General features: G+C 37.0%; 2 protein-coding genes across 3 annotated transcripts; both read left to right on the top strand.

Moving 5' to 3' along the window:
- The first annotated feature begins 2,328 nt into the window (after positions 1 to 2,328).
- Positions 2,329 to 3,443, top strand: LOC133030399 (uncharacterized). The gene is made up of 2 exons (XM_061103136.1): positions 2,329 to 3,179; positions 3,329 to 3,443. Exons 1-2 carry the CDS (start codon positions 2,329 to 2,331, stop codon positions 3,441 to 3,443), a joined length of 966 nt encoding a protein of 321 aa, XP_060959119.1.
- Positions 3,444 to 5,125: 1,682 nt separating this feature from the next.
- Positions 5,126 to 14,413, top strand: LOC115699413 (protein SHORT ROOT IN SALT MEDIUM 1). Of its 2 annotated transcripts, none has more exons than XM_030626804.2 (21): positions 5,126 to 5,281; positions 5,490 to 5,600; positions 5,922 to 6,125; positions 6,885 to 7,166; positions 7,333 to 7,433; positions 7,663 to 8,343; positions 8,445 to 8,490; positions 9,395 to 9,487; positions 9,711 to 9,766; positions 10,073 to 10,190; positions 10,659 to 10,870; positions 10,958 to 11,021; positions 11,120 to 11,293; positions 11,409 to 11,436; positions 11,524 to 12,626; positions 12,732 to 12,806; positions 12,915 to 12,989; positions 13,083 to 13,703; positions 13,783 to 13,824; positions 13,913 to 13,975; positions 14,086 to 14,413. In XM_030626804.2, the coding sequence occupies exons 2-21, from the start codon at positions 5,529 to 5,531 to the stop codon at positions 14,182 to 14,184; spliced, it is 4,209 nt and encodes a 1,402-aa protein (XP_030482664.2). In that variant the 5' UTR covers positions 5,126 to 5,281; positions 5,490 to 5,528; the 3' UTR covers positions 14,185 to 14,413. The 2 variants fall into 2 exon arrangements, with proteins under 2 accessions (XP_030482664.2, XP_030482665.2); XM_030626805.2 differs by having other exon boundaries at positions 5,168 to 5,322.
- Positions 14,414 to 14,717: the final 304 nt, after the last annotated feature.

Raw genomic sequence — 14,717 nt, 5'->3', positions numbered from 1 at the left:
CCTAGCTATAATAGGAAAGTGGTGGATCACACTAAATAAGGCAGTTAATTGATTACACAGTAATTAAGGAAACTGTTTTATTTGGAAAGTTGTGCTCTCCCTTTTCCCTATATAAAGGAACCTTGCTCTCTTCTCTTGCATGGATGATGAGCCACGAAATTCAAGAGAGAAAATGAGAGAAAATTTCGAAATCCTTGTGAGATGAGTAGTGCCCACACACATCAAGTGGTATCTCAATCATAGTATGGAAGACTATGGAATTTCTGCATCAAAGAAGAAGAAAAGAAGATCCAGGTTCAGATCTTGGTGATGCTCTGCTACAGAAAGGAATCAAGGGCTAGAGATCTGAACGGAAGGAGTCATATTATTCCGCTGCACCCACTGTAAGGTTTTCTAACTTTATATGTGTTTATTTTCATTGTTTTAGAATTCATATTAGGTTGTTAATCCAACATACTTGTTAGTAAATCTAGATCCTGGTAAAATAATTTCCAACAGAATAACCTTGGTGTGTGGGAGACGAGTGAGCGGAAGATTGGGATAGTGTTCAATGAGTTCTTCCGGGAATTGTATAAGTCCCAGGAAACGGTTATAGATGGGGCCTTCTATGAGCTTCAGTCGCCAGTTATTTCGGTGGATGAGAACAAAAGGATTAAAAGTATTCCCTCGGCTGAGGAAATCTGGAATGTAGTGGCCGAGATGCATCCTTTGAAGGCCCCGGGACCCGACGGGATGCCGGGTTTTTTCTATCGAAAATATTGGGAGATAGTGGGGAGTGAGGTAATAGAAATGGTTCAAAAATTTTTCCAAACGGGGCTGTTGGATAGACAGCTGAACTATACTTTTATATGCTTGATCCCTAAAGAGGAGAATGCGAGTACGGTGGACAAATTCAGACCCATAAGCCTGTGTAATTTTGCCTACAAAATTATATCGAAAATCTTTGCTACCAGACTACGGGAGGTTATTGACAAGTTGATATCCCCTTTCCAATCAGCCTTTGTTTCGGGAAGGTGGATTGCTGAATCGTCAATTCTAACTCAAGAATTGGTTCACATGATTAAGAGGAAGAAAGGTAAGGGAGGGCTCATGGCGATTAAGCTAGATATGCTCAAAGCCTATGATAGAATTGAATGGAACTTCCTCCATGAGGTGCTCAAAGGTAATGGTTTTGACAAGCAAGTTTGTGATTTGATAATGGAATGTGTCCAATTGGTTTCTTACTCGGTGTTAATCAATGGCGTGCCTCAAAAGAAATTCTATCCACAACGGGGACTACGCCAAGGTGATCCTTTGTCTCCTTTTTTGTTTTTGCTATGCCATGATGTGCTATCCAAGCTAATCATTAAACAGCAATCATGTGGCCGGTTCCATGGGATTTCAATATCAAGGTCTGCCCCGCCAATAACGCATTTGATGTTCGGAGATGACACGATTTTGTTCACCCGTGTTAATGTGAACATGGCGTCCAAAATATTGGAATGTGTTCATAAGTATGAGAGTTGGTCCGACCAGCAGTGTAGCTTGGTGAAATCCAGTGTTCTATTCTCCAAGAATGTGGCAAGTCCTTTAAAGGCTAATATACTAAATGTGCTAAAGGTAAGGGTGTGTGATGGTAATGAAAAGCACCTGGGGAATCCTTTTGTATTCAAAAGGAAAAAACAAAATAAATATATGTACTTGAGAGAAAAGGTGATGAAAAGGATTGAAGGATGGAAAACGAAGCTGCTGTCGTTTGCGGGGCGTACCACCTTGGTGAAATCGATAGATCTCTCGATCCCGTTGTATGCAATATCTACAAACAAACTACCACTCTCTAGCTGCCGTGATATTGATAAGATTATAAGGAGATTCCGGTGGACGGGGGATACGGAGAAGGAGCGTTACATGGCCCTGGTTGGGTGGGATCAACTTTGTACTCCCACTTTCCAAGGAGGTTTGGGATTTAGGAAGATGGAGGACATGAATAAAGCACTTCTTACCAAGCTGGCATGGCAGATGGCCTCAAATTTGAATAGGCCGTGGGTTAAATGTCTAGCGGAGAAATATTGCAAGAAGGCCTCGTTTTGGAGTACACAAGCCAGAGATAATGATTCAGCCTTTTGGAAAGGAATTCTCAGCTCTAGAGATGTAATTCGCAGGGGAGGAATGACTCTAGTTGGTAGAGGGGACACGGTCGATATTTGGAAGCAGCCTTGGATCCCATGGCTCGACTACTGCGACTTTCAAAACCTTATGGATCGAGTAAGGCCAAGATTTCCAAATATTAGATCTGTGGCAGATATTTCTCTTGATAATGGTTGCTAGAATGTTGGGCTTCTTAAGGAAATGTTTGGCGATACGTTGGGTGAAAGAATTGCTAGAATTGGCCGATTACCTAGTGAGAACACAGCTGTGTTAGTGTGGAAGGAGTCGACTGATGGGAGGTTCACAGTGAAGAGAGGCTATGAGGCGTCCCAAGCTCATGGGCCGAGTATAGATAGCAAACTGTGGAAGAAAGTTTGGAGCCCAAGGTTGCACTTCAGGCACTCGATGATGTTATGGAGAGTGATTTCGGACTGCCTACCGACTAAAGAAAGGTTAGTTTTTGTAAGGGATAAGATTTGTTCTATGTGTGGGGAAGAAACTGAATCTGACACTCATTTATTTTGGGATTGTCATTGTGCATGGGCGCTTTGGTTTGGCAGCCCCTTCTCCTCCCGTGGAGGGGTAGGTAATGGTAACTCGATCAAGGAAAGATTAGTGAGGCTCTTGGAAAGTATCCCGAGGCAGCATACTGCTAGCTTCCTATCTTTCGTGAGGTGTTTGTTTGAAGGTATTTGGAAAGCTAGAAACGAACTCTTGTTCAAAGGGGGTGTAGTTGATATCCTACAAATAAGAGACTCCATTATGAGGAGACACTCTAAAGCCTTAAGAGCAATGAAGGAGGATTCGGACATAGGTGTAACAACACCTACTGGTGTGATTGGAAAAACGGTATGCAACACTGCTGATATATTCAGTGTCTCGGACGCATCTTGGAAGGAGGACAAGGCAGGTCTTGCGGTGGGATTACTGGATAGGCAAAACAACAAAACGGAGTGGTTCACCAAGCAAGTTTCGGCTTCTTCTACAGCTGAGGCAAAGTTGCTGGCAATTCAATGGGCTATGCAGCTAGTTAGAGAGAAAGGATTTAGAAGGTATGCCGGTGCCTCGGACGCAAAAGTACTGATTGATGCATTGAAGAAACAGATTTGCCCCCAATTTGGCAGTTGAAACCTCTGGCTTTGGAGATATTAAACTTGTGTAACTTGTTTGATGATTGTAATTTCTTTTTTATTTCTCGTAGAGACAATTTAGCTTGTGATGCTTTAGCAAAATGGGCTAGAGAAAATAGTCAGTGTAATGGCTACATTTTGAGGGAGGGATCCCCTATTGTGATTCCCAACTTTTTATTGCAATGAACTTTTCTAAGTTCTTTCAAAAAAAAAAAAACAATAAAATATTTTCTAAAGCTACAAACAAAACATGTGTCATATTTAGAGACATCCACCGTGTAACGTGTTGGGTCACGTTTTTAGTTATATATATACTGTAGCCGAAGCCATGAATATATATAGATATATATATGGGGTAATTCCATAAATATGGTAAAAATAATGCTAGTTTAGATAAATATGGTAAGGAAATTTAATAGAAAAAAATATGGTATTTGAAATAAAAACTTAACATATATGAGATTGAATTACCATAAAAGATATTAAAATTTCATTCACATTTTTTTTAAAAAAATAAAACAAATGAAACTACAAAGCTGATCACCGAGTTGTCACCTAAGGGTTTTAAAAGACACATGAGTTTGCTAACGGTGCCAAAAAAGTCGTCAAAGCTGCTGTCGACGTCGGGAAAGTCGTCGATGTTACTGTCGGTGCCGAAAAAGTCATCAGAATTGGAATTATCGCTGGAAAAATCACTGGAAAAATCACCAAGAAACTGGTTTCTTCATCAAGAAACAACAATGCCAATTTTGACAAATTTTCTGTAGTTTGCTGTCAGTACCGAAAAAGTCACCGGAGTAGCTGTCGGTGTCGGAAAAGTCGTCAGAATTGGCATTGTCGTCGGAAAAATCACTGGAAAAATCATAGTTTCTTGGTAATTTTTCCGGCGACTATGCCAATTCTGATAATTTTTCCGAAGTTTGCTGTCGATGCCGAAAAAGTCGTTGGAGTAGCTGCCAGTGTCACAAAAGTCGTCAGAATTGGCATTGTCACCATAAAATCACCAAGAAAGTATTACTTGGTGATTTTTTTAGTGATTTTTCCGGCGACAATGTCAATTCTAACAAATTTTCTGATGTCGGCAGCAACTCCGACGACTTTTCTGACACCAACAGCTACTCCGGTAATTTTTCCAACACCAGCAGCAAACTCCAATGACTTTTTCGGCACTAGTGACAAATAAAACTACCTAAACAAATAAAAATATTAAATATGAGATTTGAAAGCCTAATTTATATATATATATATATATGACATATCAAATACCATAAAAAGACCTAAAAACAAAAAAATACTATATAAATTGGTCAAACTTAAAAGTGCATATTTAACGTAAGAACTTTCAAAATTCTATAGTATGTATATTTTTTTCTATATAGAAAGATAGATTACCAAATCTATAATCATTAAAAATATTAATAAAAATGATAAATTGGATTTATAATATATATTTTTTTTTAATGAAAATGGATGCTTTCATTAAACGGTAAATCAGTCATTATAAGATTCTAAAGGGCAGAATGAGTATTGCTCTCAAAAAAAAAAAAGTTGCGAGCTAAACAATGTGCTATCTATATTTATAGATCTTGAAATAAAACAAATTTGAAAATTATGAAAAGAAGATAAGAAATAAGATTTGTAATATTCATAAAAAAAAATTGCAATTACTAATTAATAAACCAAAAGAAAAGGCCATTTGGAGAGAACTTTGAAAACTACCACCAAACTATCAGATTAATAGACCAAACTAATTAGTAGATTGGCTTTGCAATATTTTTGTTTGTTAATTATGAAAATATATCTACTAATGTGTGTAGCGTATTTGGGCATACCGAGCCCTTTATAGGGACGTGGGCTTTCATAGGCCCATTTGTTAGCCCGCGAGACAGTGAAAAATAAAGGATTTTGACACCGAAATTGAAAATACCAAAACATCTAACTTCTCACTCATATAGTCGTCTTCCTCCTCCGAGTTAGGGTTTTGTTCGCTGTTGGAAAACCAAATCTTTCGCTATCCTCAATTGGTTAGGGTTTCCTTTTTCTTTATTTCTATATTTATTTTCCGGTAAGATTTCTTTTAGGATTTTCCTTTATTTTTATTTTTTATATTTTTTAGGAAAAATTAGGATTTTTGAAACTTCTGTTATTGAAAACCTGATTATGTGGTTCGTAGTTCCTCAATTTGTGATTTTCATACATATATATATGTATTTGTATTGTTTCGTTTCGCAGGTTTTATTATAATTATTGCTTCGTCTATGTGAAAGAAAAATGTATTCTTCAAGAGGGAGTAATGCGTACGGTCAACAATCTTATGCTGGGCAACCTGCCTATGGCCAAAACGTAAATTGTCTTTTCTCTATGTTAGTTTTACAATCTACAATTCTTTCCATATGGGTATCAATTAACCTCATTAGAAAATTAGAAAAAAACCCTCGAGGGATGGTTTCAGAGGTGGTAGGTATACTGGTATTGTTTTTGTTGTTGTTGTTTCGTTGTAAAAAACAACTCTGCTTTATCTTCTCGCTGTTTAATCCCATTGCAATTGCTATTAATTTTTTAAAATTCAAGAGCACATAGCTATGTTAGTTTTGCTTTGATTGTTTTTTGTTTGTTCCATTTTTTTTTTTCTATAGTTTCACCCCATTTTTTCTTATGTTATAGCTGGGCTCTGCTTATTCCGGAAGTACTGTTGGAGGTCCGGACGGGGGCTCTCAACTTTCCATATCTTCTCGTCATACCTCCATGTTAGCTTCTTCCCAAGAAGCCGACGCTACTGCATATAGAGCTCATCCTTCAGCCACGGCACATTACGGGGGACAATATGGTTCTTTGTATAGCTCGACTGCTTTGACTGGTGTATCTCAGGTAGGATAAAAATATATGTTAAGATACTTTTTAGTATTATCTACTGCGATATCTTCGCTAATTACTTTCTTCTCTATCAGTTTTTATAGCGTAGTTGCGAAATGTTCTTTCGACGTGGTTTTCATGGTTTATTTTAAGAAATTATCACAAAATTATCCTTTTTGTTACTGATGCATAGGAATGAATTGTCTTATTTAAACAAATGCGAACTTGTTTAAACAATTTTATTCTAATCTAGATATAGTATGCACACGGAGTGTTTTAATTAATGATAACCGGGTCATATATATATATAAGAAAATTTTTAGGTAGGGGAATTACTTTGCCCTTATCGGAAGGACATTTTTTGTTTTCGGTACATAGAAAACCTATATTTTTTTTTTTTCGTACAAGAGTAAATTATAGTTATAGTAGCATTTTCTCTGTTTAAGGTGTCGAAAATGTGATTCAAATATTAAGGTGCAAGCGTGCCTATTTTATTTTACGTGCAATTAACTGTTTTAAACTTTATTTTGGATGCCATAAATTATTCAAAAATTTTCAAAATTGTGTAGGATACTGACTGTAACATGGTGTAGACATATATGATTTCTTTTTTTGAATATAATCTCTCTAGGTGCCTAAAACAGAAAATGTAGGGGCAAAATTGAGGCCCCACTTGAAAAGCTAGCTCCTTGTGTATATATATATATTTTTCTGAATTATCTGGTGCATTGTAGTACTTGATGCACATGTTAATGCTGTACGCTATTTGAGCAGGTTCCATCAATAACTACCAAAGCGGGAACATCTACTTTGGAAAGTCGTGGGGCTTATACCTCAGCTGTTCCAGATTCACCGAAATTCTCCTCTGGTGACTATGTCTCCTCTTCAACCCATGGGTATGCTCATAAAGGGGGTCAACTATATGGGGAAAAGGTTCCTGATTATCCTGTTATAGACAGAAGACAATATGGGGAAAGACAAAGTTCATATATGGGAAGGGACTTGCAAAATGAATCAACTGGAAGATATGCTGATTCTGTCAGTTTCGCACATCAGGTACTGTATTCACATCACTTTTTAGCTATATTTTCTGATTTTTACTCTTCTCATATTCTCATTCCTTTTTGGTTATTATTTTTTCTTTCTTTTCATCGATTTTTGCTTCTTGCCAGATTTTAAATATTTAATATATCTATATTTTTTCTGCTATATATTGTGACAGAGTGAGATTTATGATCGGATTGATCAGGCAGTTCTGCTTCGGCAAGAACAATTATTGAAGTCACAATCATTGCAATCTGCTTCTCTTGATGGGAATGCCAGGTACTCTTTTTCTCTAATCTTATACGTTTGACTGCAAATTAGTTGTTTCTTGACAGAAACGTTTGATTAATCTGAGTTAGGTTTTCATCTTAAATGAACATCCCATTTCGTTATTCCCTTTCCTTGGGGAAGTTGGCCTTTTTTTTACTGGTGATAGTCTTTGGACAGTTAGCTATGTTAGATGGTAATGTTTTTCTTATAGAACTGAGTAGCAACACATTTCTGGCAGAGAAACTGACTATCTTGCAGCAAGAGCTGCTGCTAGTCGTCATCCCACCCAAGATCTCATCACTTATGGAGGAAGAGTTGATGCTGATTCTCGCAATATATCGTTACTTGGTGCTTCATCCTACAACACACAACATGCCCCTTCAATATTAGGGGCAGCCCCACGGAGAAATGCTGATGACCTTGTGTATGCACAAAGCTCTTCAAATCCTGGTTATGGAGTGAGCCTCCCTCCTGGTAGGGATTACGCCATGGGGAAAGGGCTACATGCTTCATCACTTGAGACAGATTATCCTAGTAGTGTATTGCCTCGCAGTGGTCACGCAAGGATTGATGAGCTAAAGGATGATAGGGCTAGTTACCTTCGAGAGTTTGAGCTAAGGGAGGAGGAACGTCGTCGGGAGCGTTTACGAGATAGAGAAAGAGACAGAGAAAGGGAGAAGGAACGTGACCGAGATCGAGATCGAGAACGGGAACGAGAACGAGAAAAAGAAAGAGATCGTGAAAGGGAGCGCATTTTGGAACGTCGAGAAAAGGAGAGAGAGCGAGAGCGCAAACGTGCACTTGAAGTAAGGCGTGATCGAAGTCTACCAAGAGTTTCTCGGGATCGTCGAGGCGCGTCTTTGTTAAAGGAGGGGAGACCATTGCGACGAGAGTCCCCTCAACGCGAAGCTTTGCATAGGTGGATCTTTTTGTTTTATTTTGCGTCGACTGGTTCTGTTATAGCTGCTTGTGTATCTTGCAGCCTTTTTCACTAACTGTTGGTGTTCTGTTATCCTGAAGGCGTCGTTCCCCTGTTAAAGAGAAAAGGAGAGAGTATGTCTGCAAGGTAAAAAGCATAAGTTAGCCATTAAAATGATAATGAGAATGCTAAACTGTTCAAACTGTTGCAATCTGCTTTTCACCTTCCTTGGGGATCAGCGTTTGAGCTCTTCATTCTGGTTGACTTAAATTTCCTCAACCTCAGTTACTTTTATTAGTTCATTGTGCTGGAACCATTTTTCATTTTATGTCCTCTTCCTGTGGGGGCCTGGCTTCTCACTGCAATGTTTCCTAATACATTCTCCCTGCAAGGTGTCTTTCTGTATTCTTGTTGCAATGTTTCTTACCACATTCTCAATTTATTGTCAATTCTTGCTGCATTCTCTCTTACCACAATCTTACTGCTGTGTTTCTGTCCACATTCTCTCTTTCTGTATTCATGTTGCCATGCTTATTACCACGTTCTCAATGCATTGTTTCTTTCTATATTCTCAGTCCAGCATTTCCCACCACATTCTTTCCGCATTATTTTTTCCGACATTCCTCCTGGGTTTCTTTATCTGTTGTGCTTGCCTTTGGCTCCAGCATTTTCTTTGTATCTTCTTGTGTCTTACAATGCATTTTCTTTCTTTCTCTCTCTGTCTCTCTCCTTTTTAAACTTCAATTTTTTCTTCTTTTATCTCCAACTTGTTATGCTGGTGTAAGTATGTGGAAATTGATTTTTTCTGTACTGCTGCTAGCCTCTGGTATATGGATTTTTTGGGGTATGGAGAATATTTTGAATGTAAGCATTTTATTTCTTTAGCTGGTGGTGGGTGGAAATTGGAACACGGTTACATTCAGGCAAATGGAATACAGATGAAAGAAATATTGAGAATGGAACTCTTTGTTGTATGCGTTTACTCTTTTTTCTTCCTTGAGACTAAGATGTTTATGAATGTTATTGGCACATATTTTATTCTCTTCTGCAGGTTTATACTTCCAGTTTGGTTGACGAGGAGAGGGACTATCTGTGCATAGATAAGCGATATCCCAGGCTTTTCATATCCCCTGAGTTTTCCAAGGTCCATCTTTAATGTTTTATATCCATTTAGATTCTGGTGACAGTATTCCAGGCTTTTCATATCCCCTGAATTTTCCAAGGTCCATCTTTTGATTTTGATATCCATTTATATTCTGGTGACAATATCCCAGACTTTTCATATCCCCTGAGTTTTCCAAGGTCCATCTTTAGTGTCTAATGTCCATGTAGATTCTGGTGACAATCTCTAACTATTTTTTTATCAGGCAATTGTATATTGGCCAAAGGAGAATCTTCAACTTTCTATCCATACTCCCATCAGGTACTTGTGAAAGTTTTCCTTCTCTTATTTATTTATTTTTTTGTTTTTCATTTATTTTGATGAGGGATGAGGATTGATGCTAATGATTTTATTTTGAAATTATTTAGTTCGTCTACTTTTTTAATTAATTTGATTATAAAATTTATGAGAACTCTGAGCAGTTGTGGAACTTTTCATCACCCCATACGAGGGGGAATCCTCAGATTTTAGGAAAATAGGCTGTGTAGCATTTTGGTTATTATATTAATGAAAAGGGAGAGGAAAAAGGAAATTTAAATATTGGGTCTCTTATTGATATTGGAACAGTTTTGAGCATGATTTTGCTGAAGAAGAAAGCACATCAGGGTCGAAAAAGGATTCTACTAACCTTTTGTCTGAAGAATCTTCAAAATCAGGACATGGAAATATAGTGTGGAATGCAAAGGTAAGAAATTTTCTTCAGCTGTACTTTAGAGAAGTTTTACTCTGTAAATTACTGTGAGTGATTCATCTGAAATGAATTTTCATGACACAATCTTGCATCAAGCAAAACTTTTGCCTGGCCACACATTGTGTTATTAGTTTTCATTTCTATTTTTTTTTTTAATTTCTTTACGTAAATGTTACTTGATTTTACTTTTCCGTACTATTTGCATTATATTATAATTGCTTAAAAACATTCTTTAATCCATGATAATGTTTTAGTTTTATATGGCACTAAACATGGTACTCAACAATCCATTTAGTCAAGTAATCTAATCCCATATAATAGTCTTGTCATATACACTCCAATCCACCTCTATGCCAGATAGCTTGGTTAATAGTTTGGATATTTTAGTGGAAGTTTCATTAGATGGCATTCTAAATTGATACAATATTGAATAATTCTTCATCTTTGTTGTTTATTTGTTAGTTTATTCTAATGAGTGGAATTAGCAAGAATGCTCTGGAGGAGCTATCATCTGAAAAGATTTCTGATGATCGCATACCCCATATCTACAACATCCTTCGCTTCGCTGTTCTTAAAAAGGATCATTCTTTCATGGCAATTGGTGGCCCTTGGAAATCGGTTGATGGTGGGGACCCATCTGTTGATGATACATCTTTAATTCATACTGCTCAAAGGTTAATGCTGAACCTTTGTTTTCTTTAGTACTAACTTCTGGCAATAAATTGTCTTTGGTAAATACACTAAGCGATTTTTCTTTATAGATATGCAAAGGATGTTGCTCAACTTGATCTGCAAAATTGCCAGCACTGGAACCGTTTTCTTGAGGTTTTCTTTTGTTTCCTCTTTTCTCTCTCATAATGTTATATGCCATAGTTTTGCTTATAAATTTAAATAAATTTATAAATTTTGCTTGCCATATGCAGATACACTATGACAGACTTGGAAAGGATGGACTGTTTAGTCATAAGGAGGTTACTGTATTGTTTCTTCCCGATTTGTCTGAATGTCTCCCTTCTTTGGATGCATGGCGAGAACAATGGCTTGCACACCAGAAGGTTGTTGCTGAAAGAGACCGTCTTCTTTCACTGCGAAGAGAGGTGCTTGACAAAGCCATTCTTTCCCTTAGTGCTCAAAATGAATTTATGTTTTTATTCTCAAGTTGTGAGGGTTCTTTCATTGCTGTTAACGAACCTAATATATTGATTCTTTCAGAAAATGAAGGTGAAAGATGCACTAAAAGGTAAAGTTTGAATGCTTGTAGGTGTTGGATTTTTGTGCCTATGCCATCAGTTTATTTTCTATCTTTTAACCTTTTCCTGGCTTGCAGATAAAAATAATGATTCCTTCAAAGATGTTAAACTGGTTGACAAAGAAGAGAAAAAAAGAGAGGCTTCATCTTCTGGAAAAGCTAAAGATGCTGAAAAAAAGGAGAAAGATGGTAACAATTCCAAAAGAAATGCATCAGAAGCAACGGGTGACACAAAGGTGGAAGAGATGAAAGTGGATAAAAAAGAAGAGGGAGCAACTGCTGTTGCTCAAGCAACTGGCGGTGTGGTGACTGGGAAGAAGAAGATTATAAAGAAGGTTGTCAAACAGAAAGTTGTTGGCAAGACTACTGGTGATACTGCAAGCAAACATCATAATGGAAATGAAAAAGAGGATAATAATGCAAACTTAGAAATTTCAGGTCAACAGGATGCATCTGCGTCAAGTGGGGTGAAAACTTTTGCTAGGAAAAAAGTAGTGAAGAAAGTGGTGAAAGCTAGTGTGAGTGAGGATAAAGTTGCACATTCTGAGAAGAAAGTTGACAAGGAAACAGATTCCTCTGTAGAGAAACTAAAAGATAAATTAGATCCAAACAGTGCTGCAGCTGGGAAAGATACCAGTGTGAAAACTGTCAAGAAGAAGATTATCAAGAGGGTACCAAAAAGAAAAATTGCTACTGTGCAATCCAACGATGGTAAGGAGAAAGATGCTGCTGAATCAGTAGATGGAACACCAAGTACAGGGAAGCAAAAGGCTGATGCAGATAACATGAAAACTGAAGTTAAATCATCAGAAAAAAAAAATATTTTTAAAACAGCACAAGTTGTAGAGAAGTCAGATAAGACAGGAAGTTCTGGTAAAGTAGATGTAAAGGATGAAAAAGCAGAGAAGAAAGAGGTGAAGGGAGCCGGTGAGCGAAGTGCTACTAGAAAAGAGACAGAAACAGATAAGAAGAAAATATCCCAAAAGGACATCAATGATAGTAAGAGCGGGTCATTGAAAGATGACGAGAAATCGAAAGATGTTAAGGAGAAAAAGGCCAAAGATGTAAAGGATGAATCTAGAAGCAAATCAAATAAAGAATTGAAAGAAAAGAAAAAACCTGAAGAACCTCCTCGACACCCAGGATTTATTCTACAAACAAAATCGAGCAAGAATTCTAAGGTAAATTCTTTTGTTAGTCTGGTAGCATTATGTCTTGAAATATTTATTAGTTATGTCCTTCATCTTAATTCATCCAATAATCCTCGTCTTTTTAAAATTTGTCAGTTACGATCCATGTCACTGGCTCTGGAAACACTCTTGGATTATTCTGATAAAGATGTTGAAGAATCAACATTTGAGGTTTGCTTTCTTGGTTCACGTATTGTCTTTTTGTAAATGTCAAAACAACGCACTAGTTTATTTATGGATTTTTCTTAAATATATATATGTATATTTATCATTTTGTAGCTTTCGCTCTTTGCTGAGACACTCTGTGAAATGCTTCAGTATCAAATGGGTTGTCGTCTCCTCACTTTTCTCCAGGTTAGTCTGAGACTTGTTAACAAATATGGATATGCATATTACCATAAGTAATTTACTAACGTACTGTTTTCATTGCTCTTTGTTTTTGTTTAGAAATTGCGTGTGAAATTTGTGAGGAAAAGATTGCAAAATAAGAGGCAAAGGGAAGAGAAGAGAGGGAATGAAACTGATAAAATGTCACCATCAAAACGTCTCAAGACTGAGAAATCCTCTGTCAACAACCAATCTACTCAAGCATCTGAAACTGAAACATCAAATCAGGCCCATCCAGATGATAAAAAGGAAGATAAAAATACAGTGGAGGAGCATATTGCTGTTGAGGCGAAAACCTGTAACTTGGTTGATCCTGGTGATGAAGTGAAGACAGAAAATGGAACAGATGATGATGATGAAGACTATGAGGAAGATCCAGAAGAAGACCCAGAGGAAGAAGACCCAGAGGAAGACCCAGAAGAGGATGAAGAAATGGATGATGTGAATGCTCCAGGTGATTCGTCTGTTCAAAATGGTACCAAGGAAACAAGCTTAAACGCTGAACCTGTAAACGAGAAGGATGACAACTTGGATAAGGGACAACCTGACCTCAAGGATACAGAGACAACAGCCAAATCGGACAAAAAACCAGCTGAAAAAGTTGAGACAAAGGCAGATACTGGTGAGAAAGAAACTCCTGTAAAGTTGAAGGAGGCGTCTGCTGACAAGGAGCTATTGCAGGTATCTTTCTTTCTTCAGTTGTATTTTGGTTGTATTCTTTCTTGGACTGTGCATTGATAGAACTTTTATTCTTAAACAGGCTTTTAGGTTTTTTGACCGGAATCGAGTTGGCTACATCAGGGTAACTTTCTTCTTCTTTTGAACATGAAATTCTCTTTAATGATAACTCTGAAATGGCGAGTAATATATGTATATGTTTGCCTTTACAGGTTGAAGATATGCGGTTGATTATCCACAACTTGGGGAAATTCCTCTCGCACAGGGATGTCAAGGTGAGTCTCCATTTGATTAAATTCTGAATTATATTATCATGTGTGTACTATTTTTATTTTTTATTATTTTATTAAGGTGGGTTCTCTTTTTTTCTCTTGCCCTGCGTTAGGAACTTGTGCAGAGCGCATTGTTAGAGAGCAACACAGGAAGGGATGATCGTATTCTTTACTATAAGCTTGTGCGGATGTCTGACATATCAAAAGATTGAAGAAGAAATCATGGTAATTTTGGTCTCTCTTTGCTTCTTGACTTATATTCCGGAATTTGTCTTCGTTTGAAGTAATATAATTTAAAGTCCGTAAGAAGCGGTGGCTATATAAGTTTCCTCTTTGCTTGAAACATTGTAAAGAAACATTGCTGTTCCTTTTTTTTTTTTATCTTTAAATAGATATTAAAAGTATTTTTATTGGATGATTTAAAATTCTGCAATTCTCTTATTGTGTTTGTGTGTTGATAATCGTGTTCACGTGTATCCTACATTTTCTGATCAAGAAATATTTTTTCATTAATCAAACTAAAGGATTATTAACTCAACAAGTTACAAATCACACTTATCTCAACACAGCCATTACAGATTTTTAATTGACTTTAAAACTTCTCTTCTGGAGAGCTTATTTACTTTTTGACAGAAAATTCTGGCTTTGATGCTCTTCTTGATTGCTTTATTAATAACCTTTGGTGTTGAGCATTTGTTCTCAAAGACACAAAGATTACGGTTTTCTCGAAATTTTATATACTACT

This window comes from Cannabis sativa, chromosome 8, assembly GCF_029168945.1.
Source record: "Cannabis sativa cultivar Pink pepper isolate KNU-18-1 chromosome 8, ASM2916894v1, whole genome shotgun sequence".
In the NCBI taxonomy this organism is placed as follows: Eukaryota; Viridiplantae; Streptophyta; class Magnoliopsida; order Rosales; family Cannabaceae; genus Cannabis; species Cannabis sativa.
The sequence above is the reverse complement of the archived record's forward strand: the minus strand, read 5'-3'. Positions and strand labels throughout refer to the sequence as shown.

Coding starts and splice junctions, on each gene's coding strand:
- LOC133030399 (XM_061103136.1), top strand. CDS start 2,329: ATGTTTGGCGATACGTTGGGTGAAAGAATTGCTAGAATTGGCCGATTA. Junction 3,180..3,328: donor AGAGAGAAAGGATTTAGAAG/GTATGCCGGTGC, acceptor TATTTCTCGTAG/AGACAATTTAGCTTGTGATG.
- LOC115699413 (XM_030626804.2), top strand. CDS start 5,529: ATGTATTCTTCAAGAGGGAGTAATGCGTACGGTCAACAATCTTATGCT. Junction 9,767..10,072: donor TCTATCCATACTCCCATCAG/GTACTTGTGAAA, acceptor ATATTGGAACAG/TTTTGAGCATGATTTTGCTG. Junction 13,704..13,782: donor CTGACAAGGAGCTATTGCAG/GTATCTTTCTTT, acceptor ATTCTTAAACAG/GCTTTTAGGTTTTTTGACCG.